The sequence below is a fragment of the Anas acuta genome, chromosome 2 (assembly GCF_963932015.1).
Source record: "Anas acuta chromosome 2, bAnaAcu1.1, whole genome shotgun sequence".
Lineage (NCBI taxonomy): Eukaryota > Metazoa > Chordata > Aves > Anseriformes > Anatidae > Anas > Anas acuta.
This window is the reverse complement of record NC_088980.1, coordinates 30,890,793-30,917,157: the sequence shown is the minus strand read 5'-3', so window position 1 is coordinate 30,917,157 and position 26,365 is coordinate 30,890,793. Positions and strand designations below refer to the sequence as shown.

Genomic DNA, 26,365 nt, shown 5'->3' with positions numbered 1-26,365 from the left:
GGATGTGCATTTCTCTGTATACAGCTTGTTGTGATAGAAAAACTGAGGATGCATTTCATCTTTCATAATACAATTAGATAGAAATTAGCCTTTATTTAAAAGTACTTAATTCAATTAGCCATCAAAAAAGCCATCTGTGTTAGAACAGAGACAAATAAACATCAGAAAAGGAAAGCTGGAAGCTGAAGGAATGAGCAACTGGATACTAACAGAACACGGTTGACAGCCAGAAGGCTTGTTTGCTGATTGCTCTGTTTTCCTCTCATACCTTACCATTTATTCAGATAGAAGGTTGGTTACTTCACAAACCCTCATTGCAAATGGTTGAAACTCAGCCACAGAGCCAAAATGTCAAAAATATACCAGCCAGTAGCATTTTATGCTCTGCTCTGTCTTACATGATTGAGCCAGGACATGAAAAGAGAATCAAAATCACCCATTAATTTCTGTGCAAGTTGGGATTTTCTTAGAAGCTGGGAATTACCTGAAATCTAATTTTTGCAATCTATTTGCTTCTTCCTAACTTAGTAGCAAAGAGAGGACAAATCCTTGTCCTCCCTAACTACTCCTTTGCCGTTCCTGTTCCAAAGGAATTGTTGGAAATGCACAATTGTAAACTAGAATGAAGCAAAAATGAAATATTAATGAATTTTATTGGTTCTTAGGTGTCTTTTCTTTTTCTTTCTCTTGCAATGAGTCTTTGTGACATTGCTTATCTAACATGCCAGATGCCAGTGAGCTCTATGTAAGTGGTAAGAATTTGTGTTCTTTATGGAAGTGAAGCAACTTATGTGCTGCAGGGGAAGTGGAATTAAAGGTATGCTACCACTTCCTTGAAATTCCACTTTGTCTTAATAATGGGAGAAAAGCATTTAAATGCTAATAAAATCCTGAGGCGTTGTTCAGAAAACATTCAAACCTAAGAGCAGTAAGGCTTTTATAGTTTAGAGAACCAGATTGTTATAAGGCAAGCAAAAATGGCAAAAAAATTTTAGTTATTTATATCTTCAAATGTCCATATTTTCCATGTCTAGTGCCAGTCACTCTTACACATTATTAAGCCGTTAACTCCTTAAGTAGTTTCAGGAATATTAGCTCAAGTTTTATTAATTCAATTTATTAATTTTATTAATTCAATACTTTGATGAATTAGGTGTTTCACTTACGCAACTAGAATAGTCTATGCAGCTAGTAGAATTTTTTGGAAAATGAGACAAAACTAAACAAAAAACATTAGAAATAAGAGCAAACTAAAAAATGATTGTTTCAGAGAATGAAAAGAAATTAATGTGACACAGCCTTTGTAAAATCATCAAATATGTAGACAGAATTTTTGTATACAAAAAACAGACTAATTCAGAAATCCACTAAAGTAGTATTTTTTTTTTTCAGCTTTGTAAAAAAGTGTTGTCTTCAGGTTCATCTGGCTCTTTATGCTTTGCCTGTACCTGAATAAGTAAAGCATACAAAATTAGTATTATAACAATCTCTTGCTATTTCTTTATTTTGATATTGTTATTTTAAACAAAGGTTTTGTAGCATTGTAACACTTTCATCACGCTAGACTCTGGGGATCCCTTATAGTATGCAGAAAGATATTAAAAATATATATATATTTAAAATCATTTTCCTGAATATGTCAAATCAAATTATTCCATAGAATTTGTTAGGGATAATCTCTGAGTTTGTATCAATTTACTGTGGTAGTCCTTTATCAGTAAAAGTGCAGTTGTGTACCTTCTCCCCCCAGATCCTATCACAAAGGTATGTTTTTGGACATGGGAAAAAATATTAGCAAGAAAATCCATATGAAATAGTTTTGGTCCTGTATTCAAAAGTTGATGTTATTCTTACCATGAATAAATTAATCTATTAACCTATTTAAGTATGAGCACATACACATGGTTGGATATATTATCCTTATCAGTAAATTCTGCTGCCATTCAATACATGTACCCCAGGAAGCTGTAGTTCATTGCTACTTTCAACTCTTTTCAGGTTAAATAAAATATGAAAGAGTACCTCTGACTGGTGTACAGGCCAGATTTCTCACTTTTTACGTTGCCTTTGGAATCTGATTCCTACTTTTATTTATGTAATTGGATTATACAGTTCAACCGTTTAAACTGCACAGTACAGTCCTACCTTCTGTTTTTCATTCATTACTTTTAATGTGATGTCTCAAGCCACAGTTGCAAAGCAGAATTTTTAAAAGAAAGTTAAGCTTTGAGAGACCAGTAGACAATTAGCACCAGTAGTGAACAAAATGTATTTTCAGTAAACATCATTCATGCTAATGTCTCCCATTTGATGAACTAACATTCAAAGATGCATAAGCAATTCTTACAGTAGGAACAAAGGTATGCATTTTACATGTTTTATCAAGATCAGTTCAAAATATTTTTGAAGTACAGATACTGATCAATAACACTCTCTATAAAGATAAAGCCAATAATAGATTTAGATTCCTAGCTTAAGTACAGTATGGACATGTTTGTGACAAATGAGGAACTCATATCAGAAGTATTTATACATTTCCAAGATAGCTGATGTTTATGGTATACTGTCAGAGTCTTGCAATGCATTTGCCAGAAGCCATCCTCAGTTATTGCACCTAAAGTACATGACTACAACCCTCATTTGTGTGACTTTACAGAGTATATATCTACCTACTGTAAGGTTGATTGACTTAAAATTTTGCTGAATTTTGGATGTGTGTCTCTACATAGGGTGGGAATCACAGCCATAACTAATCTGTTTCGGTGACTTCTGATGCTTTTTATGTTTATATATTTCTTGCAAAAGAAGGAACTGTTTCCAAAATAAATTTTAGAATATTTCACAAGTAACAAACCTTAACTACAATTGTGACATACATAGCAGTTTGTACTGCTATGTATGCTATTTGTACGACCCAGTAAAGTCTTACTCAGATACAAGGATTCACACACTAGCTTTGTAATGAATCCCTGTGAATATACTTCTTGAATTTTGACTGTTTGGTCAGGAATTAGCACTGTTTTGTAATTTTGAACTTTTTGAAATGTTGTTTTGAGATTGTAAATTAACAAGTCAGATATTATTAGTGTATAATCTCTAAACAGTGGGTGCTGGCAGAACCTCACAATCATGCAGTACTTTTGCATTGCAACGTTTATGAGAATCTGTTCTAGTTTTTATCTGAACAATATTTTTGTTTGTCTAATAGGTTAAGAAATTGAAAGCAAACTGATAGCAATTGCCATTACAAATAGCTTTAGGGTTCCTGATAAAATTAGTGTTCTGGAGCTGGTGTGCAATGAGATCATTCACAAATAAATAATGTAGCCTTGTTTTCTTTTATTTCTAAATTTATTTTCAATTTTATATCAGTAATATAATCCAGGCATTTTTGTCCAAAACAGTACTTCTTGTGTGGTAAAACTCAATAGGTATTTAGTCTCATGCCTACTAGAGGCAAATTATAATTGTCTTGAAATACAATGCCTGTCATAACCTATTAAAGTTTATGTATTATCTATTGTGTAAATACAGTATTGGCTCCTTTAAACACATACTAAAGTCACACTAGAAAGTAACATCACTGTGGTCAACACTAGGACTTAGAAAATTGTATGGTCCGTGGCAGCTTTCTCAGAAAATTATCAGTTAAGCACATTGAAGGATTTCTTCTATTGACTGATTTGGCTTTATAGCTCCTGGTGTTTGCTGATTGCTGAATGTGAATTACACAATCATTCTGGTTGCCACATACATTTCCTCAATAAGGAAATAGGTGAAGAAGAAGAAGCAAAGATTCTTATACAGAGCTCTTCACACAGAGTGAGTCTAGAAATGTTTTTGGAAGGAAGGTTTTGACCTAATTACATTTTATATTATGCTCTGCATTTTAAAATATTTTGTTTCCAATAATTGGATCAAATTTTAGAGAGAAAAAACTCCCTGATTAATCATTTTAAATGCTACTGCAAAATTATTAATATTGCTCCTAATTGATATTTGTGTTACATTAATGGAAACCACAGGTCTTTTAACCATCTTATGTAACTGCATTTGTTCTTTTAAGTTTGATTGAACAAATTAATTCTTGTGTATGTTCATAAGGCTATTAGATCGAGCACGAACAAAGATGCAAAACTTAAAATTGACACTTGAAATTTGCATCCTACTAACAGAAACCAATAAATTATATTGAAAATATTTGGAAAAAAAGAAAAAAATCAAATGTGCTAGTGTCAGTCAGAATAATACTCTTGGTATGTTGTGTAAGCATTACTATGAAAGATTTCACTTCTGGCTTTAGACCTAATGATTCTTCGTAAAAAAATAAAATAAAAAACATGTATCTTGAAAAGAGGTTTTGAATTCTTCGGAAAAAATGAACTAGTCCTTTGTATTGTCCAGTATATTGATAAGGAGAGAAAAGGCTTGAAAATTATTTCAAAACATTAAGGAGACTGGAAGACAGAAAGATTTTTTTCTAATACACGTTTCCATTGTAGTTTATGTAAAAATACATGGCACAGCATCAAGATTATAAGAAAAGGAAAATAACTGAGGCGTGCCGACAAGAATATTATTCTGATGAAGATTAGGGTAAAAAGAATCAGGAAATCCTTCCTGCTAGTGTCAGATTTGGTTAAAGGAAAGGATATGTGGAAACCTGTGGGAATTAATCAGAAAGCAGGAACAGAGAATGAGGATTTTTAAGTCCCGTCATTGCACTGGAGTTAGTCCATAGACAGTCCAAGTAAAAGAGAGCTTGTGTTTTGTTAATGGACCTTGAAGGGAACTTGTAGTTCTGTTAGATTTGTTTGACTGGAACCCCATTTGAGCCTGTGAAAGGGTGCTTAGTAGCAAAAGATAACGCAGAAGTTCCTAAGGGTAAACTTCAAGAAAATAATAGAAAGTTAATCTCCATAGTTAATGTGAAGGAGACATTGTGACTGGGGATACGAGGAGTGGTAAGAGATGAGGCTGTGGCACAAACATACTGCTGCAGACATAGCTGTGTGTACTGAATAGACAGCAGATTTATGGAACTAGAGCATACAGGATAAAAGCTGAGGCCGAGAGTAGGCACAAGGGAATAGTTTGTTGAAGACAAAAGAGATGTTGAGTCAAGAGAGGAATTAGTGGAAATGGAGTTTGAGATTGCTTCTTTTGTCCAGAGGAAACTTTTAAAGCATGGCCATAAAAAGCCAAACCACACATTCATCTAATCAATACAGGCTGAGGAGATGAACAATGTGAAATCATTGCCCATGTAAAAAGATACATGCAGTTAAAAATGCAGCTGTGAAATTGGAAGTGAATACTGAAACTGGGAGGAAAAAAAAAGTGTGCAAAAGAGAAAAAGTGCTTTCTAAATGAAGCACCAGGAGATTTGTTCTTAGCTAACACCTAACTTATTTGAGCAGCTAAATGAGTTTTATATCTGGACAAGGCTTAAACAGAGCTCCATTCCTTTTCTTTTTAACCAAACAAAGCTCTAGCACTGCAATTCTACAGCCTACAAGAGCTGAGCTCACACACAGTGTTTGTTCAGGATCATGTTATGGAGGTTACCTGTGATGCCCAGTGTTCTCACCACTTCACAACTCTACCACTTCATAAGGGTTATTTCCTCTGTAGATATGAATATCAAGAGAATCCAACAAAAATCCAGGATCTATAATTATTAACTTGTGTCAAAACTACTACCAGGGTGAAAACTAGTGTTCTGCTTACTTTCATTTTTGATGGTTATATTTAGAAAATAATCCAACAAATTTGTTAAGCCCTCTAAACTATTCCTGAGACTGTTTTAAATGTTATTACCAGTTGACATTTTAAAAATGCTTTAGAGATCCTGCAAGTGAATTATACAGATATTTTCTTAGTGTCCAGCATGGTGATTCTTGCATCACTTCCAGATATTGGCAATAGTTGTATCTAGCTGAATATTTATCTGCTAAGGAAAGCTGAAAAATATTAACACCACCGCATGCAAGCAGTCTACATGACACTGATTTTGCCTCTTTTCCCTTTCTGTCTTGAAGAATGGGTCTTTATTTTATTTATTTATTTTTTTTATGAATGCCTAATACCCATCGCCATGGAGATAACACTGGTCACTTTTCCTCAACCCTTTAATTTCAGTTAGCCTTGCATGATCCAAATTATAAAGTGAGGAGTAAGTGATGCGGTGAACTCTTACACATTGTGTTTAGTCGTGACCTTAGAGACTTTAATAAATAGTCTGTTAATAAAATGCCTATTATGACAGAATATAAGGGAGAACTGAACTTATCTTTGCAGTCATTCACAGACATACCTGAAGTTGCAAGTACACACAGGATGGTTTCGGGATGTTTTGAAAGGAAGCTTTGGTAACCATTTATTTGAAAGTCTTAAAAGTGGTGGAACATAGACTTCTGTTATGCAACTCAAGATACAACATACCTGAGTGCTAATCTCATAAAAAGAGATGTGTTCATAGCTAACAGAATATTTCATCTGTTTTATTTCTAATAAAACATCTTAATTACGGAGTACGATTAATCCATCTGCCAAAGCAAAACTGGTCGTGTTCCTTTACTTCTTTCAGCAAGAAATACGGAAATGAGGGACTAGTTTTAAAATAGCCCTTTTTTTTTCTTTTTTTTTTTTCTTTCTAAAGCACAGAAACAAGTTTTTGATATTTCACAAGAGTTTTATCACTTGGATATATTTTCATTTTGAGTGCCTTTGTTTCTATATAGACAGGCTATTGTGTTACATGGATTGTGCTGTTATTAACTGGCAGACAGAAAGAAGCCTGTCTTGGCAAACCCTGATTTTTATATAAGACAACATCTGTGAGATCTGTCTTTGTGGTGTAGCTGAACTTTTGTAGCTTAAAAGAAAATAAGAATCTAAAAGTAAGCACATCTGTCTCCTTAAAACTGGGAGGTATATACATTTCGTAGTGAACCCTAAGGAATGGCACAAACTGCTTTGTCTGTTTGTTGTATTTTAGCTACAAGGCAAGTTATGAGCCCTCTTCTGCCTTCCCGTTGCTGGGCTTATACTCAAAAGAAGGTTTCTTCTGGAAATTTGGTATTCGCCTCTCCAGCTATGTGACCATTTCATGCAGCACCATTTAATCAGACTCCTCCATGCTGTTCAAGCTGTGGAGGCATGGTCAGGTAGGGGCCCAGACTCAGAACAGCCATTGTGTCTTGGGCTGTCTATGGGCTACAAAAAGCACCTCAGAAAAGTGAGAAAGTGTACGTGATTAGTCCATGTTGGCATTTTGTGCTGTTCCAGTCAGACTGCTACCAAGTTAGCTGGCTTGAGGACACCAGTTTTATCTTTAAGAGTTGCGCTATGCCCATAAACCTTGCCAATCCTTTGTTACCATTCATTATTCCATGACGAGGCACTGGGCCCGCGTCCTGGGCTCTCCATTCCTCCAGCATGCAGGAGCACTTTTGCCACAGTGTTTTCCCAGTGTGCTTTTATAATTCTTCTCTGACCCATCTGTTGAATTTGACAGTGGTTGTTTGCTGCTGCTTCCTGATCACATTGCCTCTGCTCACACCAGACTTCAAGTACCATCTTTAGGATTAATTTTTCAAAATTTATGTTCTTTCTACATTGCATAACTGAAAATTTTGACACAGGCAAATGCTCTATTTGGTCTGGCTTTAGGCCATGAATTAAGAAGGACAGACAAAGAACTAAAGTATGGAAAAATGGAGAGTTTGGAACAGGAAACATATTTTAGAAATTATTGTTATTTCCAGGTAGGGATTCAGTTTATTCCCTAGAATGTAGTACCTCAGCAATAGCCTGGAAGAGAAGTCAGAGATGGGACATAAACTGCATCTAATGGTCACCTAAATGTTGTCATAGAAGTAGAATTTGAGTAATTAAATATATAGGAAGGATATTCAATGTTATGTGCTAACATAATTCAAGAATGTTTTCAAATTTCAAGTGTGTAACTTAAAGATAAGTATTTAAGTTTTATTCTGTAGTCAGACTCTCACAAAATGATGAGGTGATGCAACTAAAGAGATGTTTGCAAGCAACTTGCTATATTCAATGAAGAAGATCAGATTAGGGAAATCTGCTATCAAATCTTTAACAATGAGCTGCTGGACAGCCACTCCTTCTCACCATGTCTCACTATCCAAAACACTGACATTTAAGTTACTTTAAAGCTTCTTTTGAAGGTTTGAGAGATCAGTTTGAAAGCAATTACATATTAGATCATACATAGCAAAATGTAGAGTTTGAAGTTGAATTTCAGTCTCCGTAGTTGCAAAGCAACTGGGCTGGTAATACTGTAGTTACTTTGGTTTGTATTTCTGTAACCAAGAAATGGAATGTGGCCTTTACCCCACTGCACTGATATTATCATCCGAAAAGTTTGGAAGCCACAAGACTGGGATGTGAACAATAGCACAGCACATGTGTACACATAGTTTGTCCCTCAGAATCTCTTGGTTTTTATTTATTTCTTTCCCCAAAGGAGAAGTTTTAATTTTGTTTTTTAACAGACTATAGAGTTTTTCTTCTGAACCATCTCAAATAAATTATCTGTAATCAAGAGGAATGTTTCCAATCAATTAGTTACTGCAGCCGTGTGCATGTATTTCAGATTATTCACAGTCTGTAGGAGTTGTATAATGAAGATTTTAAGGACCGAACAGAACACTTATATTGAAATGGATGTAAACATGCCTCTGCTTTTTTTGGAGGGCCGGATATCTATTATGCATAATTTTCTGCATGAAGTTAGCACCTAGAGGAGGGAAGAAAAGTGTGCCTTACACTGAGATAACATAAAAAAAATGCTCACATTTCCTCTGCACTGATTTTCAGCATTCCCGGGTAGATTCAAATGCGTTGCTCCTTCTTACTGAAGACCTTCCCATTTTGTTACAGTCACAGTAATTCAGTCTCCCAGTTTTTCTTTATATCACTAGAAACCACAGTCATGAATTGTATATCAAAATTATGTCACAAATTATGTAAAACCTCTCCAACATATATGTATGCAGAATTCTATAATCTGTTTTAGCTAAGGCATTTCATGCATTGTTCCGCGTATTAGCAACTTAAGAGGTTTGCAAACTACTGTGTTCATTTTTCTTCTAGAAACATGTAACAACTAATCTATGTTTTCAATATTATATGGAACAGAAAGGAAAAACCTATAATTTTGAAATATATATTGTTAAGTTTACTATAAGATATGTACTTTTTGCTCTTACTGAAAATTTCTTTGAAGAAGCATTCTATTGCCTTCTCTCTCCCCATTAGGTGGTTTTTGTCAGATCAGAAGTAAGAAGGATAAATTGTGCTCTAACGGTAAAGAGACACATTTGGATATGTGATTCTTACTTACTTATAATTTTATGATTACACTGATGACCTCAGATCTCACTGAGTAGAAATGTGCTACCAGGTCTTTGAAGATATTTTTTACTTGCAGTGTATGACACAATTTTCCTATCAGATAGAGCCTCTGGCAATGATAGTAATCTCTCCTGATCTTTAGCAATGGCACATCTTTTTATATTTTGAGGATTGATATAGTTGGGTACTTAATTTGAGGGAACTGCTACACAGTGTTTGTATGAAACTTACAAGTTTAGGAAGGATTTACAGGTTTTAGGAAGGTTTTGACCTTCCTAAAAGGAGGTCAAAGAAAAGAAGCAGTTGTCTCTGACCTTCGTTCCTATACAAGTGTGACTTGTCTGAAATCAGAATTCATCTGGATGTCACTGTAATATTGTAAGGTACTTTTTATTACTGTATTGATATCTGTTTCTTTTCTCTTAGCGGCAGTATAAATGTTGAGGAAAAGGTAAAGGATGATGATTGTGAAACTGAATCATCCATGAGAAAATGTCTGATGGATAGCATGGTAGCCTGGAACATTTTCATAGTTTAACTCAAATAAAATTGTAACTTTTTGTGCATTCAAAAATACATAGGAAAGGAAGATCTTTCCACTGAATTGCGTTAAGTAAGTTGAAAGAAAGGGAAAAATATTTTAATGTGGACTACTGAATGAACAAACTAGAACCATTGCTCAACTTATTGGAAAAACTCTCTGAGGAATTCTGTGTGACCCTCGCTTTCACCTCTGCTGTTTCTTCATTTCCACTTTCTCCTATCTTGTTCCCTGATCACTTCTCTTGGTCTTCTCTACAACTTTTTTGCCTTCCTACATACTGCTGGCTTCCTGTAATTTATCTAGGGCTAGTCATCAAGTGGCACTGAGCTTCAAGGTGCTATATTTTTCAGCTTATAAGTAATAGGAGAAAAATGGCTTAAAGTCTGCTGTATGGATTTTGCTCTGCTACTACTCCCCTGTGTGAAATGCATTCATACATGATCCAGAGTTACTCCATTCTTGGTTGGTGCCTGGTGCACTACAACAGTCTGCAAGTGATTTGCATGACTGGGTGTTATGTTTTGCAGGAGGCCAGCACTGCTTTACCCGTTTTCCTTTATGTGTGTGTGTGGTGGGTCTGCTGTGTATTCCTGGCTGCTTGCAAAACTGATCACCACAGTCCATCAAAGTATTTATAGACTCTCGCAGTGCAATAGGCAGCAGAAGATCCACCATGCATACACACAGAGGGAAACACTATTATGTGCTGCTGCTGTGTGGAGGAAGACTTAAATCCCACTCCCACATGAGTTTGTCAGTGCCATTGGATTGATCCAGAGTTTACTGAAACCAGAGGAAAGACTTGGCCACGGCTTCAGTCGACTTCAGCCTAATCTCAGCTTTTTAGCAGTTTTCAGTGGTGATTCTCAGAGAAAGCTGGCGTTCTGTGCCTCAGGAGCATTTCATTTTTCCTATGTTGATAGTAAGAAGCAATTATTCCATCCTGCTAAAAACTCTTATGGTGTGTTTTACAAGGTTACCAGAGTGCTATCTCATAGGACCTGTTAGGTAGAAGAGCAACATTCATTAGCATTAATATATTTCATATTATAGTCTTATTTGGTATCATGCTGTATTAAGAGACCACCTCTAAGAAACCTCAAACACGTAATATACTTCCAAGTTTGCAGACTACCACATCTGCTAGATGGCTTATTTCTAGACCAGTCACATGCAGGTGGCAGAATTGGCTGCTAGCTCAAGCAATAGGTGGCTTTCTTGAGCAAGTTAGAGGGAAGATGGTTGACAGATGCTTGTGCTGTCACTGCTGGCATACTCACCATTTTCAAGAGCTTAGATCAGATGGTGGTAAGCGCTGAATTAAAACTTTTGCATAAGCTGCAATGACTGAATATTCTGAAAGTGCTCTTTATGACAACTTTTTCAGAGATTTTTTTTTTGGCCCAGATTTTTTTATTGATTATTTAGCATGATCATGCTAACATTTTTTCTTACGGGAAAAAAAAAAAGCCCTTGGAGACAACAAGAAAAAGGAAATACAATGCCTAGGTCTGCAAATGACAGATGCATTGGCTGTGTCTGCTCCATAGACTGCCCATCTCCTTTACATCAAAAGAATAAAAAAACAGCCAGGCTTTGGACCAAAGGTTAGCAGTCGGCTCTTACTTGCTCCCCAGGCACCTGGGGTGGCCTCTAGGCTGGAATATTGTCATCCCTCTCTTGTGATACACTCTGTCCATGTAGATTGGGTCTCTCTCCACAGGAATTTAATCTTGATCCCCAAACTGTGGGGCATAGGGCAGCAGACTATTAATCACCTCACACAAAGAAGGGAACTGAACCCTGGTAACCTACATGTTGCAGAACATAAAAACTTGAGCTGTTTCAAAATTGCCAATTTAGGAGAATACTGTCCATTCTATTCATACTAGAGAAAGCAACAAATCCTATTTGTTTTGTTTTGTTTGTTTGTGTTGTGGTTTTTTCCTGTTTCTTTGTTTTAAACAAAAGAATGACATTTACCTTCAGTTTTAAATCTGAATCTTTGGTTAAAAAATATATGCAATGGCACTGGGGACGTAATCTTTACAGACTCCAGAAAATGTAAAATACTCATCTATTCTCAGTGTATCTATACTGTCATTTTATGCATTGATGGCTTTCAATTTTCTTGTGATAAAATATAAGGATCCTGCACTTTGGCTACAACAACCCAATGCAGTGCTACAGTCTTGGGGCAGAGTGGCTGGAAAGTTGTGCAGAGGAAAAGGATCTAGGGGTGCTGATTGATGCTTGGCTGAACATGAGCCAGCAGTGTGCCCAGGTGGACAAGAAGGACAACAGCATCCTGGCTTGTATCAAGAATAGTGTGGCCAGCAGGACCAGGGAGGTGATCGTCCCCCTGTACTCTACTCTGGTGAGGCCACACCTCAAGTACTGTGTTCAGCTTTGGGCCCCTCAGTACAAGAAGGACATCAAGGTCCTGGAATGAGTCCAGAGAAGGGCGACGAAGCTGGTGAAGGGCCTGGAACACAAGTCCTGTGAGGAGTGGCTGAGGGAACTGGGGTTGCTCAGCCTGGAGAAGAGAAGGCTCAGGGGAGACCTTATTGCTCTCTACAACTGCCTGAAAGGGAACGTGTGGAGAGCTGGGGGTTGGCCTCTTCTCACAGGTAACTAGTTATAGGACTAGAGGGAATGGCCTCAAGGTACGCCAAGGGAGATTCAGGTTGGAAATTAGGAAACGTTTCTTCTCAGAAAGAGCAGTCAGGCATTTGGATGGGTTGCCCAGGGAGGTGGTGGAGTCTCTGTCCCTGGGGTGTTCAAAGAAAGGTTGGACCTGGTGCTTTGGGACATGGTTTAGTGGGTGATAGAGCGGTGGTAGGGTAAAGGTTGGACCAGATGATCTTGGAGGTCTTTTCCAACTTTAACAATTCTATGATTATATGATATTAGTCATGATTGATGAATAGTGCAGGAGAGAGTGAGAGATTCAGTACAGTCTCACATATTTATGCACAATTTCCCTGCATTTGGGTAGACTGTAGTATGGATATACAGCTGTTTAACTGCAGGAACTAACTCAGATATATCAGAGTTTATACTAATAGGTGCATAATTAACGAGGCTCCATTAACACAGCCATGACTTGTTTTTTCCAGTGCTACTCACACCTCTTCTTAATTTTCCATTTGCATCCAGAGCATCTAAATCTCTAAATTATTTTTGTTTCTATCCACTGATGAGGAATTGATTGCATTTTCTTAGTTCAGAAAAGAAGCAAGGCTGTGTATACAAAGGTTGAGTTGTGAACCTGCTGCAGTGATACTGAACCCAGCTACCTATCTGAACTCAAATGCTACCTTATTCATGTATTTCTTGAAAGGAAAGCTAAAAATATTCAGAGAAATATCTTTCTTATCTTTTAGAATGATCTGCATAGCTGTCTTCTTATTGAGGTAAATTGTTGCATTGATATTATGTATGAGATATGACTTATCAATAGATCCTTTGGCACATGGATTAAAAATCTGATGTGAAAACATTCTAAGAAGAAAGGAGATTAATTTGTAGCATTACACAAATGGAAATTGCTTTAATATGTAGATGCATGCCACTACATATCTTGAGTGGAAAAAAATGCTCCTTCATGAATGGTAAGGTTTGAATAAACACCAAACCATTTTATATTGTTGATTTCTAATAGTTAAAGACCATTAATCTTCCCAGATCATATTTTAGATGAATGAATGAAGAAATTTTCAAATGTTGAGGTTTTTGAGGAGAGATTCTCTACTCAGTTTCTCTGCATGTAAAACACAGTCAGCCTGTGGCATGAGGTGAGTTTTGGACACACCTGGTTTAGCCTTAGCATAACTTGCAGCATCCAGTGGAGTTTTAAATTAATAGCAGCTTCTCTTGTCCTGCCAATGCAGTGTTTTGCAATGTGCTTGCCAGAACACTTGCAGCCATTTTCTCTTCCACTCATACCCTGTGGCATGCCTGGTGTACACACAGGCTCACCCTGCAAAAGAGAGAAGTGGGCATGCTTCATCAAGCCATCCTCCTGCTGGTTCCCAGCTTTTTCCATGGGATGGCAGGAATCTGAGATACAGCACGAGTGCCATCTTGCAATGTGGTTCATCTCCATGTCTTTCACTTTGTCATGCTGAAGTGCTTTAGAGGGAAAGGTTTCCATAGAGCAGTTGATTTTTTATTTTTTTTTTTTAACCGACTGTGTTTTTGTGGTAGCTATGTGGTGTCTGCGCCGCGTTCTGGGGGGTATATTTGTTTGTAGGTCTATGTATTTTTGATGTGTTTGAGTAGAGAGAGAAAGGCACAACTGTCACTTCACAGTGATGCTCAGGCTACATCTATAATGGCAAGTAAAACAGGCCAGGGATGGTTCTCGCGTCCTAAGGCTAAAAGACACAGCATGTCTCATGTCCATATGGCTAAGTTCTCTTTTTCCCAAAAGAGGGTGGCCTCATTCAGACTGTCTCCTGGGAGCAGTCTCTGGCCTGTGCTGTCCCCTGAACCATGCCCAGCCATTGTCTGGGAACATGTTAGCTGGCAGGAGCCAAAACTATGCCAGGGAGCCAGCGTACAATAGAGCAGCAAGGGTGAGGGCACGCCAGTGCACCAGCACATGCCCTGGCCTCTCGCCTTTCCTGGTAAAAAGGCAGCTGTATGGATTTTCCCTAGGTTTAGCCCTGTCTTTAAATCATGTTTTCAGGTTTTCTATCTGCCATATGATCAGAGCTAGCATCACAGTCCTATTCATGAGTAAAACCAGAATGCAAATAATGGAACATGGCTGTCTTATGCTTTTGGAGTGATGCAGTAAAAGGCAATGGTAATACCTACAGAGGTCTTTTTTGAGCTACAAAGGGGAGTTATGTGTTTTTTCAGCTATACTTAGATTGAACTAGTACATATGTAAATTGAAATGCGTGTATCTGAAGTTCCAGCTGGAAAAAAAAAACAAACTAAACAGATTGAAGCAAGGAAATGAATCGTTAGGGGAATGTCAATAAATATTCAGATACCCTCACAGTTTCTTAAATAAATGCACATTTGTGAAATATCACATTGCATGTTCCAAACACAACTTTAGCTCTGTCCCTGTATGCATTTCCAGTCTTATTCTGCAGACCAGAAAACCCCTACAGTCAGTAACTCTACATCAAATAAATTCTGAATATGAGTTATAACTATCATACAATATGGTTATGTTGGAATATTTTTACTATTTAATAACAGACAAAGTGGATATTTTATTTTGGAATCAAAGTGCTGTTATGTGGATTTATGGTTTATAAGGTTGGCAGTGTTTCTGAGTACTTTCTTTTCCAAAGTACATAAATATAAAGTGGTAAAAGTTTTGTTTTTAGCTTATAAATGTAGTTAATCATCTGTTCAAACAATAAAAAAATTCTATTTATTAATGGCCAAGAAATGTTAGGGGGTTTTGATTTTTCTTTTTTACAAGAGACTCATTTAAGTCAACTGGATGAAATGAATAGAGAGTGAATATCACAATGGTTTAGGGGGGATAATAGCACATCAGTTGATCATGTGGAACCTCAGCCATTAAAGTCATTAAAATTGTTTCTGCCTCTGAGTCTGATTTAAAGGTCATGGTCTTTTTTTAAAGATTTCGTTGATGAGTGAAAGAACTATTCGTGTTTGATCCATCCAATGCATGCACGGATATGTATTCACTGACTAGTGCACTGAAGTATGTTCTCTTCTTGGAATTCGCTGAGCTGAGCAGTGGGTGGGCAATGATGTGGGAGCGCTCTTGTGGGCTACATGAGGATTTGTATTGCTCGTTCTTTTCTGACATCCTGCTTTTTATCGTGGTTACAATATATCTGAACATGTCAGACAATTAGACATGTGAAGACCTGGTTCTGCTTGATTATTTGACTTCCTGCAACTAATAATGAGGTTTTTGAAAGATTTAGTACTATGCCATTGAATATAAAAGAGGTTTGGAGACCTGTATGTGCAATGGAGTTAGGTGTGGTAGATTAAATTTGTCCTGGCATCCTTATTGAAGCCTCCCTGTAGGCACTATCAGCTGTAACCAGTACTGTTGCCAGAAATAACATTGCAGTGTCAGAAACATAGGTGTTTTAAGGGTATAGCCAGGAGACTTGTTCACTTATTTGTTTAACCGTAAATTAATAAAGATCCACAAGATTCATTTTCTTTCCTGGGTTGTTGTTTAATTCTGTCATCTAAACTCTTTATATTCTTCATAAACAGTGTTGGCTTCCAAATCGCCTATATAGGAAAAAGTGGAGCATCGTTGTGCATATTGAAAATACCTGCTTAAATGTGCAGTAATGGCCTAAAAATGAAATAGTTTCTTCACAGGATTCAGAAGAAGGGAAAGAATACTGAAGATAAAACTTAACCATTGCATCAGTCAACATTTTCCCTATACTTTGAGCAAAGCCTTCTCCTTCAGTTACTAAGATTTCTTTTTCTGTTTGCTTATTGGTGATAGTAAGCACTAGAAATACTTGTCAAAAGATAAATAGTAGTGCACAGGCCATGACAACTAGAGGCTACAGTAGTGGTTCCTAGGATGAGAGCATGTTTTGATTCTCAGAAGGATACAGGATATACAATGATTTAGGAATTCCTGGAAGAGTCCACCTCTGCGTGCTATTTACTACCTCTTTCCAGTAATGCTGTGACTGTGGGAATAAAGCAAGTTCAAGTCAGCACACGCTTAACCTTTGGATGACTGATTTCTCCTCCACGCCAAGACCTGGGACCAGGAGGCCCCAGTGCCGGACTGTGCTCAGCATGCGGGTGACCCTGGGGTTGGGCTAGGACAGTGCTGCCGGGAAGGGGCGACAGCACAGATCTAAAAGGAGTGACCCTATGACAAATGCTCGCACTTTTGAGAGCTGCAGTACATTCTTCATTATAAAATTTAACCATATAATTGCATGAATATATTTCCTTTCCTGTTATATTTGTTATCTTAAATAGGATAAAGTATATTTGCTTAAAGAACATAGCTCTGGCTATTTCTAAAGACAGACTTCCAAGGACAAATCCTGTACAGGGACCAATCCTGTATGACAGTTCATTGTTCCTGCCGTGGTATAGACTGATTTTAAGAAAGACAAGAACTAGTAAGTTTTCTAAATATTGATAATAATAGCAGTTATAATCAAAGTATTAAAAATGGGATAATGGTAAAAGCTGTAAATGCATTTTTATTTCTGCCTGTTCCTTAAAAAAATAAAAAATAAAAAATCAGTTAGATTTGTAGACCACTTCTTCACGCATGTTTCTGTACACATTACTGTGCCACATTGCCTGGGTTGCTAATACTATTCATATTTTTTTACGTCTTTCCTTCAGAACATGGAAATTAGCACTAAAGCCTTAGTTTTAGGCTTAGGTTTATAAAAAGCTTTTTTCAGTTTACAGGAATCTTATGGTGTCACTTTCAATCCCTCCTGTGAAAGCTAAATTTCTTTCTATTGCTTCCTTTTATGTTCAAAAACTTAAATAATTTATTACTGCAAAGGAATGTGTACTGAATCCAGTAACCAACAGAGGATGTGGAAAGATTTATTGGGAGAAACATTAAGAGCATTCCTGGCCAGGTGCATTTTTTTCTTTTTTTTGAAATGGGAAAAAAAAATACACACCTCCAGCCAACTTCAGATATGGCTGGAAGCCTATTTGGAATTCCTAATGTCTGTAGTTGTGAAGTGCTTCTCAAGACAAACTGAACAAAAAGTGATGAGGGGTGCAAAGAGGCTGGCGCTGCTGGAGATCAAGAAATGTGCTGCTAGATCTTGACAGTGATTGCAGTGTTCACTGTCTGAATGGGTGCATGCACATAGCTTCCACTCTCCTTGTATGTTATACAGTGATTTAGAGCCACGAGAAATGAGGATGTGAAACCCCTACCAAATCTGAGTAGTGGGTTTGGAGTTCCTCTTTGCAACTTCAGTCCATGACAAAAGATGGGTGGACAGGACCTCAGAGTACATTTCTGCACTCCTTGCTGAACTGAATTCCCCTGCATTGCATAGCTTGATGGAGAGCATTGCTCAGTACATAGCAGACACTATTTTAGACCAGTAGTAAATAATTTTACTGGATGTTAAACAGATTTATGAGGAGTGTAATCTTTTGTAAGGGAATTTTACGAACTGAGCCAGCTTACTTATTTGATGGTTTTTAGGATAAAAATCTAGTCAAATGCAAATATCATTTTTCTAGCAATGATAAAAGAATCAGGTATAAACTATTTCTCATTCTACCTATTTACCTCTCTGGCTTTTTTATTATCTTTTACACAAAGCACATAGCTAATAAGAATATTATTCCGGCCTTATTCCTTAAAAACAAACAAACAAACAAAAAAACCCACAGTTATTAACATTATTATTATTTTTTGTTTAAGTTATTGAAGCCATTTCCTCTTTCTCCATTAATCCAAGTTTCTTAAAGATGTCATCTACAAGTTCTTCCTTAATACAGCATCTTAGAAAATTAGTGGTGAAAAGATACGAAGTCAGACTGTTCCATCTTCCACCCTAGGCAGAAAACTGTACCTGCTCTACATGTATCCATGGTGTTTTACAAGACCCTAATGATGAAGTTTCTTAATTTGTCCAGAAACCCGTTACTTTGTATTACTTTCCTGACTAATTATTTATATGGCAGTTTAAGTCCCTTAAGCCTATTGCTTCCTATCTTATCCATTACGGATATGGAGAACAGCCCTTGCTTTCTCTTTGTGGTTCACCTTTCATATTTGAAACTTCTAGATTCTCCCAAGAGTTTCATAGACCTTTCTTTTTTCTGTTGCTTCACATAAATTGTTCCCTCGTATTTCTCTCTCCAGGGATATGTCTACACCTGACTGCACCTATTGGTATTTTCCCAGTGAGCAAATGAAAATGATGCTGAAGCCAACCTTTTGTAGTCAATGCAATTAAGAAAACTTGGCAATTTGACAAAGGGCTTTTTTAAATGTGACCTGGAATGCTCAGTTAGAAGCATGTTATCAAAGTTTCATTTTAGTGTTTCTACCTGTGTTGGTCTCTGTAGTCACCTATCAAAACCAGGGCACTTTTAAAGTTATGTGACACAAAGTTCAGCCTAAGCTGCTGAAGTCCCCAGTGCTTAAACACCTTTGAGTTTGTGAGCTTAAGTAGCTTGTAGAATAGTGATGGGATTCAGTACGTACTGAAGATATGGGTCTTTAAGTATGCTACTAAATTCAATCCTGCATTCATCTTCTATGTTTTAAAGCCCCAAATTTTGACTACCTCTTAGATTTTAAAAATCAGTTAGGAAGGAAGTGATAGAATCAGGCTTCCATTTTGCTTATCTCTGGGTAGATCGCATTAATTCCAGCAACTATAATATATTGCCTTTTAAAAAAATATTTTCACTTTTTAGGTCATTGTGGAGATTGGAAAACTGATACTGCTACAAAATTCTGCTTCCTTAGAAAAAGTTTTTTAATTTTTTCTCTTAATGTGAATAAATGTTTAGATTTTTTTTTCAACACTCATATGGTAATTTTGTATACGTGAAAATTGATGTTAAATATTTACTTTTTTTTCCATTTTTTTTTAATGTGTTGCTTTCCCTGTTCCCTTTTTATTATTATTATTATTTTTTTTTTTTGCAGGACCATTTCTCACTTCAGGAGACAGTAAATTCTGCTGCGGCTCTGACCATGGCATTAATAAAGGACAGAAACCCTGAGCTGACTGGCCAGCTGTTGGTAGCATAAGACCATAAATCATTTGTAGCTTTTGGAAGTGTTTTTTTTTCATCATGCCTTCACCAAAGGTCTTGAATCATTTTACCCTTTGATGAAAACTCTGGATTTATGATGTTTGCTATTAAGATCTTTTAACAACATATTTTGATACTTTAAATACAAATCTGATATTACCTATAAAGTGCACAATTCATTCTGAAATACACTTTTTTGTGAAGTACTGATCATTTAAAAAGGTGCACAGAGGATACCAAAATGTTCGGTCTTTACGCAGAATTGTCTTTAACCCATACATGTGTGTTTTACTCTAGGACTGCATTAAATGAATTAATCCTAAAACACAGCTCTCGTTCTTTATATGAAATTATTTTAATATTGCTGCTATACATATTAATGAGTGTGGAGTTTATTATGTGGTATAGCCTTACTGATGTCAGTAGAAATGCACATTGCAAAGCAGTGTTTGTCAAGTCAAGTCCCTGTCCTCCATGGAGTGAAGGGTAACAAAACAAAGGATGTGCATGGGGGCATCAAAGTGCTATAGCCCAGTTTTCCAGATAAGGAATGCTCTGGCTGTAGCACTCCTTAGTGCTAATACTACTTCCAGTACCCATGTGCAATCATTCAGAAGTAGCTCCAATTGCTTCACTGAGTACTGTATTACACAAACTCTGTATGTGTGTATGCATGTGCATGCATGTGCATATGCATGCTAAAAAGAAAAGGGATAAGACTGAAAAAATGTTATGCAATTCCGTTTGTAGGTAATGGAGAAATAGGAGGAATCTGTTAGCTTGTCTACAAGATTATAATTTTAATCTCTTGCTGTTTACTACACTTATGTATTAAATCGTCGTAAAGAGTATTGACTGTCATGGGTTCAAATGTAGGCTACATTGATATTCAAGTGTGGAAATTTGGGACAGAAGGGTAAAATGGTGAATGGCTATTGCGTTATCTCCAGGCATCATAACCACTGAAAGCAGTGCGAGAAAAGGACAGTCCCTGAAAGCACTTGTCCCTCTCTATACATCAGGCTCAGGAGGAATTACAGCATTCCTTCAGCTTGTGAAGGCCCTGGGTTAATGTCTTACATATCTCCAGTGACTGGAACAGGGTCTTAATGAATTAGCTCCACCAGGTGTCCAGTGAGCCTCCCCTTCTGTTTGTCCTGAGTTTCTCAAGTTTTCCTCTGAAACCAAAAGTATCAGCTACTGCTGTGCTTTCCTGAAGACTATAGCTCATATCTGGACATGAGGGACTTGTAGAGAATTCACAAAATTCTCATAGATCCCAGACGTGAAAAGTAATTTAGCCAGGAAAATTTAGCCTGGTCTTAGGCAGTACAATGAAATAGGCAGGTCAAGTAAAGTGCAGAATGTCAGTTTAGGCATTCAGGATGGATCCTTCTCCATGCTAGATAAACCTTTGAAAATCCATCTTGAATAAGGCTTCTGATTTTGACTCAGAAATTTGTCTCTCCATTATCTACCAATGGATGTGGGAAGTTCTTTGCTGCAGCTCAGTTCTTCAAACAGGCAGAGGGAGAAAAGCTCTGACTGTTGTGGTTCAACAACAGAGGGTGACAATGCCTGTGCTGGCTGAAGGAGTTCCCCATCTCCCATCCACTGCTCCCCCAGGTCCCGCTCCCTCTGGTGCACAGAGAAAGCTTTGTGAGGGAGTTAGGGTTGGACTCCATCCTCTGTCCCCTTCTCTTTCCCCCTGCTTCTTAAAAAAAGCCTAACAATGGCCTAATAACTTCTGCTGAGACACTGTCTGTCTATACGTCCATTTTAAATCCAATTCAGAAGCTGATGTTGATCCCAGACTTCCTTCATGACACACATTGTTAGCTAACTGTTCTGGATCCAAAGCACACATTTTCTTCCACACAGGACTCATCCCAACACAACTAACAAAGGTCTCATGCAACATCTGCTTCCTTCTTTGTTTCTCTCTCCTCTCTAATTTGATTAATAATTCGTCCTTTGCTGGCATTGTACAACATAAGCATTCATATTAGCTGTGTATGGCTATACAATGGGCATATTTTATTCATACAAGTATATTTATGTCTGTTCATATGCAGAGTAGTCAGATAAATGAAGAAACAAAGGATTTATTATTGGTATTCATAATTTAACAGGACAGCTTTCAAAAAATAAGTTTTCTGAATTCACTTTTACATTAATAAATTTGACGAAGAAATTCATCTCATGGGCTTCTAAAAGACACAATGAAAGATATTTCCTTGACTCTATTTGCTTGAAGACTAACGTACAATCTGTGATGTATTTTGCTTGCATAATAAAAAGCAAGTGAATTTAGAAAACCCTTTATGTTTTCCATCCACTCACAATGTATGCATTGTGATACAGTCTTAGCACTGGATTGTGTGTAACTTGTCATTTGCTTAAACAGAACCTTTTTCTTTGTTGTGTTGTTTTACTTAACTCATTATCTTAAAAGGATTTAAATCCAATTTAAAATGTTACTACAGTGAACTGCTGTAAAGAGAAATGATACCATGGTTGTTTGTGAGCTTATTTTGAAGAGAGAAAAAACAAAGCACAGCAAAAAAGTAAGTTTCAAGTAATTGAAACTAACCTTAAATATAAGATAATGAGATTAATATACTATTATTCATAATATTATGGATTTGTTGTTGTTGTTTTTTAACAATCTTTTAAATAATCTGCAAACACTGAAAAATCTATTATACAGGAAGCAAATACACCACCAGCAGAACTACAAAAACAGATCATGAAATAGTAGAACTGCTTTAAAAAAAAAAAAAAAAAAAAAAAGGAAAAGAAAAGAAACTGGACTGTGATTAATGCTATTGTGTATCCAAACCAAAGTTAAATGGTCTTTTGGATGATTGTTAATACTTACAATGGGAATAAAGATATAAAATGAAATTAAGAAACTGATTGATTGTTTTTGGTCTGCGCATAGCAATACTTCTCACAAATAGCTATATACATGAGAAACTTGGCAGCCTTTTGTACACACATGCTGTTTTGAATTTAACTAGTGAATCAGTCACCACCCATCTTGCTTTGAACATTTGGACAGAGATAACACAGAGTAAATAAAAGCTCAGACTCTGCCAGCCTTGCTTACCTTACTCCACAAGCACTCTAATTAATATACCGTGGGTAAAGTGTTCACTAGGAAAGAGAATACAGGATCTGGCCCTAAGAATGTTTTTTGTAGCTGCAAAGTGAGTTAGATTTGTATATTGAAGCCAGCCCACTTCATGCAGTAACTGAAATTAAATTACTTTGTTTCTCTTAGATCAGTTAATAGAAGAAAATCTAGCTACAATCAATTTTTCTTCAGTTTTCCAGGTGACCTAGCTTGAAAAAGATGGTTGGATGGTTCACTAAAAAAGGCTGAAAGAACAGAAGACAGTGGAATTGCAAACAAACAAACAACAACAAAGAGAAACAAAGTGAAATGTGACCCTATTGTAATCAGTGGAATAAGTCATGTTGACTTCAAAATATCACAATGAAGCTTTCAGCTTATCTCGGCAACAGGCTGCAGAACAACAACAACAACAAAAAAGTATCTGGAGACCTTAAAGCCTTTGGTGCATTCAAATTTGCATTTCTACACAACACCAGTGTCTCATCATCTCCACAGTGTTCTTCTAGGTGCCATCCAAACAGAAGCTTCCAAAGAAATGTCAGGTTCCCAGTGGCTGCTTATGCTTTCCAATGATATGGTAACTTCTGTCTGTAGGTCACTGCAAACTAGGAAGTACACCAGAGAAAGTCGTAGTTGGTTTGCTCAGTTCAACCTGTTTTGGGTACCTAGTAAACTGGACACGGGTTTGTGTTCAGGTTTTATTTAAGAGGAAAAGTATATTTACTTCTAGATACACAAAAGCATTTATCATCACATTTCTCCTTCCTCTTCATCCAGAACTTTCTGAGGTGCTGGTTCACTTTATCAAGCTCCCACAAGGATGTGCAGACAATGCATGTTTATGTGGCCATTGGCAGGGGGACAAGGTAACCCTGGTACTCCATTTTTTTTTTTCTTTTTTCTTTTTTTGCCATCCCTGCTTTCCCCTTGTTCCTGTTAAGGAGAGGTCGAGGGTTGAGAAGTGGCTCCTGTTAACTCTGTTCCTGTAGGAGCCAAGGTTCTGGGCGGGAGCTACCTCTGACCTGGCCCAGTGCCACTGCTCTGATGATTGGGCCATAATAAATGGCTGGTAGTTTTGAAAACAGTGTGTTACCAGATGAATGTAGCCCTTCAGAGTATTAGTAGTACCCTGACTTTTATTATATTTTATAATATTTTATACTTTTACAATATATTGTACTGTTATATATAAAATATTATAATATTTATTATTATAAATATAAATAATATTATAATATTTTTATATTTTATTATATTTTATAGCATTTCTGATTACTGTCTCTGCTCTGTAACATAGATACTCTAGTCTTAGTTCTGTCTGGCCGGGAAAAAAAACACACAAAAAACAAAACACCCTACAGAATGCAAACCTTTAAGTTATTAGATTGGTGTATTGTTTAATAGATGGTAGATTTTTTCTCTTTGTGTAGGTAGTGAAAGAATGCTATTGAGAGCATCTTTTTTGTTTCAAAGATTACTTACTAAAACCACAACTAATTCTCACTGAAAGGGGCACAGAGATGTTGAGAACTGTAAAGAGAATAGTATCTTTAAGGGCTCCCATTGGGAAAAGTGTCATGAAATAATAAGATACAAATATCTATCTCATCTATGTCTTATATAAATATATAATTGTAATATAAAACATTTAAGTATAAGTATATTATTTAAAAGCAATCTTGAAGAATTGAATTCTGAGCAACTAAGAAAAAATGTGACCCTGCTTTCTTTATTCCTGCCCAACTCATTCAATCAATCCAATCTTCTGCACCTGGTTTCTAATAATTCATAATTGCACCCAGTTGGATGTAATGCCCTGCTCTGGATGCCTACAGTAAGATACCTATGCAAAGTATCTAAATTAGTTCAATTTTTTGTGCCCATAGCGCCCGCCCTTTTGAACTTCAGGCTGGTAGGTTTTTATGATTCCTGCCTTCTTCAGCCCATTCCTCAGCCCAGTTGTTTATCACAGTTCTGTTTGTCTTGTGTTTCTGGCAAGCACCAAGGGAAAGAAACAGCCACTAACACCACATTTTATCCAGTGCAAGCTGATTTTGATTGACAGGGCTTTAAAGCACTTGTCTAGTATACATTTTCCTTGGTTATTTCTTCCAGGAATACACAATTAGTTTTGAGATCTGAAAAACACTATTTCAAGGCCTGCACTGAGGAATGAATCCCAACTATGAAAATACTTTTATGACAGAATATACTTGGCTTGTGTACACCAACCTGAAAAGGAAAGTGGCATTTCCTAATATATTTATTCCCAGGTTAATGTAAGTATGCTTTTCAATCTTTGGATTGAATCAGTTCTTGTTCTTCATCCTGCACATATTCCTGTCTGAAAAAAACAAACAAACAAACAAACAAACAAAAAAAAAAAAACAAAAAAAAAAAAAAACAAAACACATTTTTTTTTCATGTTTTTCAATTCAGTTAAAATCCTACAACTCTGTGTTGCAACACAGTTACAAAGATAAATGAGAGAAAAGAGACTCAGACAAGCAAGAGGTTATGTGATTTTAAATATGATGGAGAAGCAAGGAGTCAAGATGGAATATGGCAAAGCTCCTCCAGATGGCAAAATCTGCCAGGGACACCCTCGAATGGCACAATACACGAAGGGCTGTGGGCAGAAAAGCCTTCCAGGCTCAGTAGCGCCCAGGACCGGAGCTCAACTAAGTGCTTCCCTGTTCAGCAGTCTTTTCAGACAATTGCTTCTCATGGATAATTATTTGTTGCTACTTCTGCACCTCTTTCTTTTTCATTACACTGCCTCCTTCCTTTTGTTTCCTTGCCTCAGACTAGCCCTGTCACTTCAAATTTCAGGTTTCCTTTCCATTTGGGCCATTCTGCTGTCCTCTCCCGCGTTGTTGTCCCATCCTTTCCCCTACTTCTGTTACTTGTTCTTGCTCTCCCTATTTGTCACTCCCTTTCCATTCCTCCCAGCCCACCATCGTTGAAGGAGACGATCCCCCTCCCTTCCCCTGAAAGCCAGGCCGTGGTCTGGCATCAGAAACCCTTCCTCACTCCTGGATCGAGAACTGAGGCATTTGGGCTTTGGCACCTCCGTGCTGCTCACAGCTGGGACTGAGAACAGATGTCACTTCCGCTGCCAGCTGCAGGCAGATGAGCGGCAGCTGCCCGGAGGGACAGACCTCCTGCATGGCAGCTGCTGGGCTGACACCCAGCGCTGCTCAGTAACCGGAGTTGGGCTGCTAGCAGTGCTGTCCCACCAAAGGGGAAGCGATCTGCTCCGGGATCGGAGCCCCCGCCACCTCAAGGAGCCCAGCTTGGGTTTGTAAAGTCAGCAGCAAGCTAAGGAGCCAGATGTGCAAATCTGTCCGAATCTCGGCAACAGCAAAAAGCGAAAGAAAAGTCAAATTCAGCTTGCAGCCCTGGCGACTGGAAAAAGTATGTTTTTACTTACTAACCAGTGGCTTTGCCAGGAGTTGCTCAGAGACAAAAAACGAGGCACCCCACGATGCTGTGTTAAGCAGTTCCTTTCCACGGCAGAAACACAGCCTGATTGA

At 37.2% G+C, this 26,365-nt stretch overlaps 1 protein-coding gene across 9 annotated transcripts in view; it reads left to right on the top strand.

Moving 5' to 3' along the window:
- Nucleotides 1-25,191, top strand: part of CRPPA (CDP-L-ribitol pyrophosphorylase A) — a 132,264-nt gene extending 107,073 nt beyond the window's left edge. For 6 of the 9 annotated variants that reach the window (XR_011093798.1, XM_068674097.1, XM_068674096.1 and 3 more), the window contains one exon: nucleotides 19,578-22,602. Coding sequence is in view for 4 of the 9 variants with exons in the window: in XM_068674097.1 (XP_068530198.1) it covers nucleotides 19,578-19,682 (105 nt within the window). In the remaining 5 variants the exon portion in view is untranslated. Of the gene's footprint in view, nucleotides 1-19,577; nucleotides 22,603-23,018 lie in introns of those variants that run through there. The other 3 variants (XR_011093796.1, XR_011093799.1, XR_011093797.1) reach the window with 2 other exon arrangements.
- Nucleotides 25,192-26,365: the final 1,174 nt, after the last annotated feature.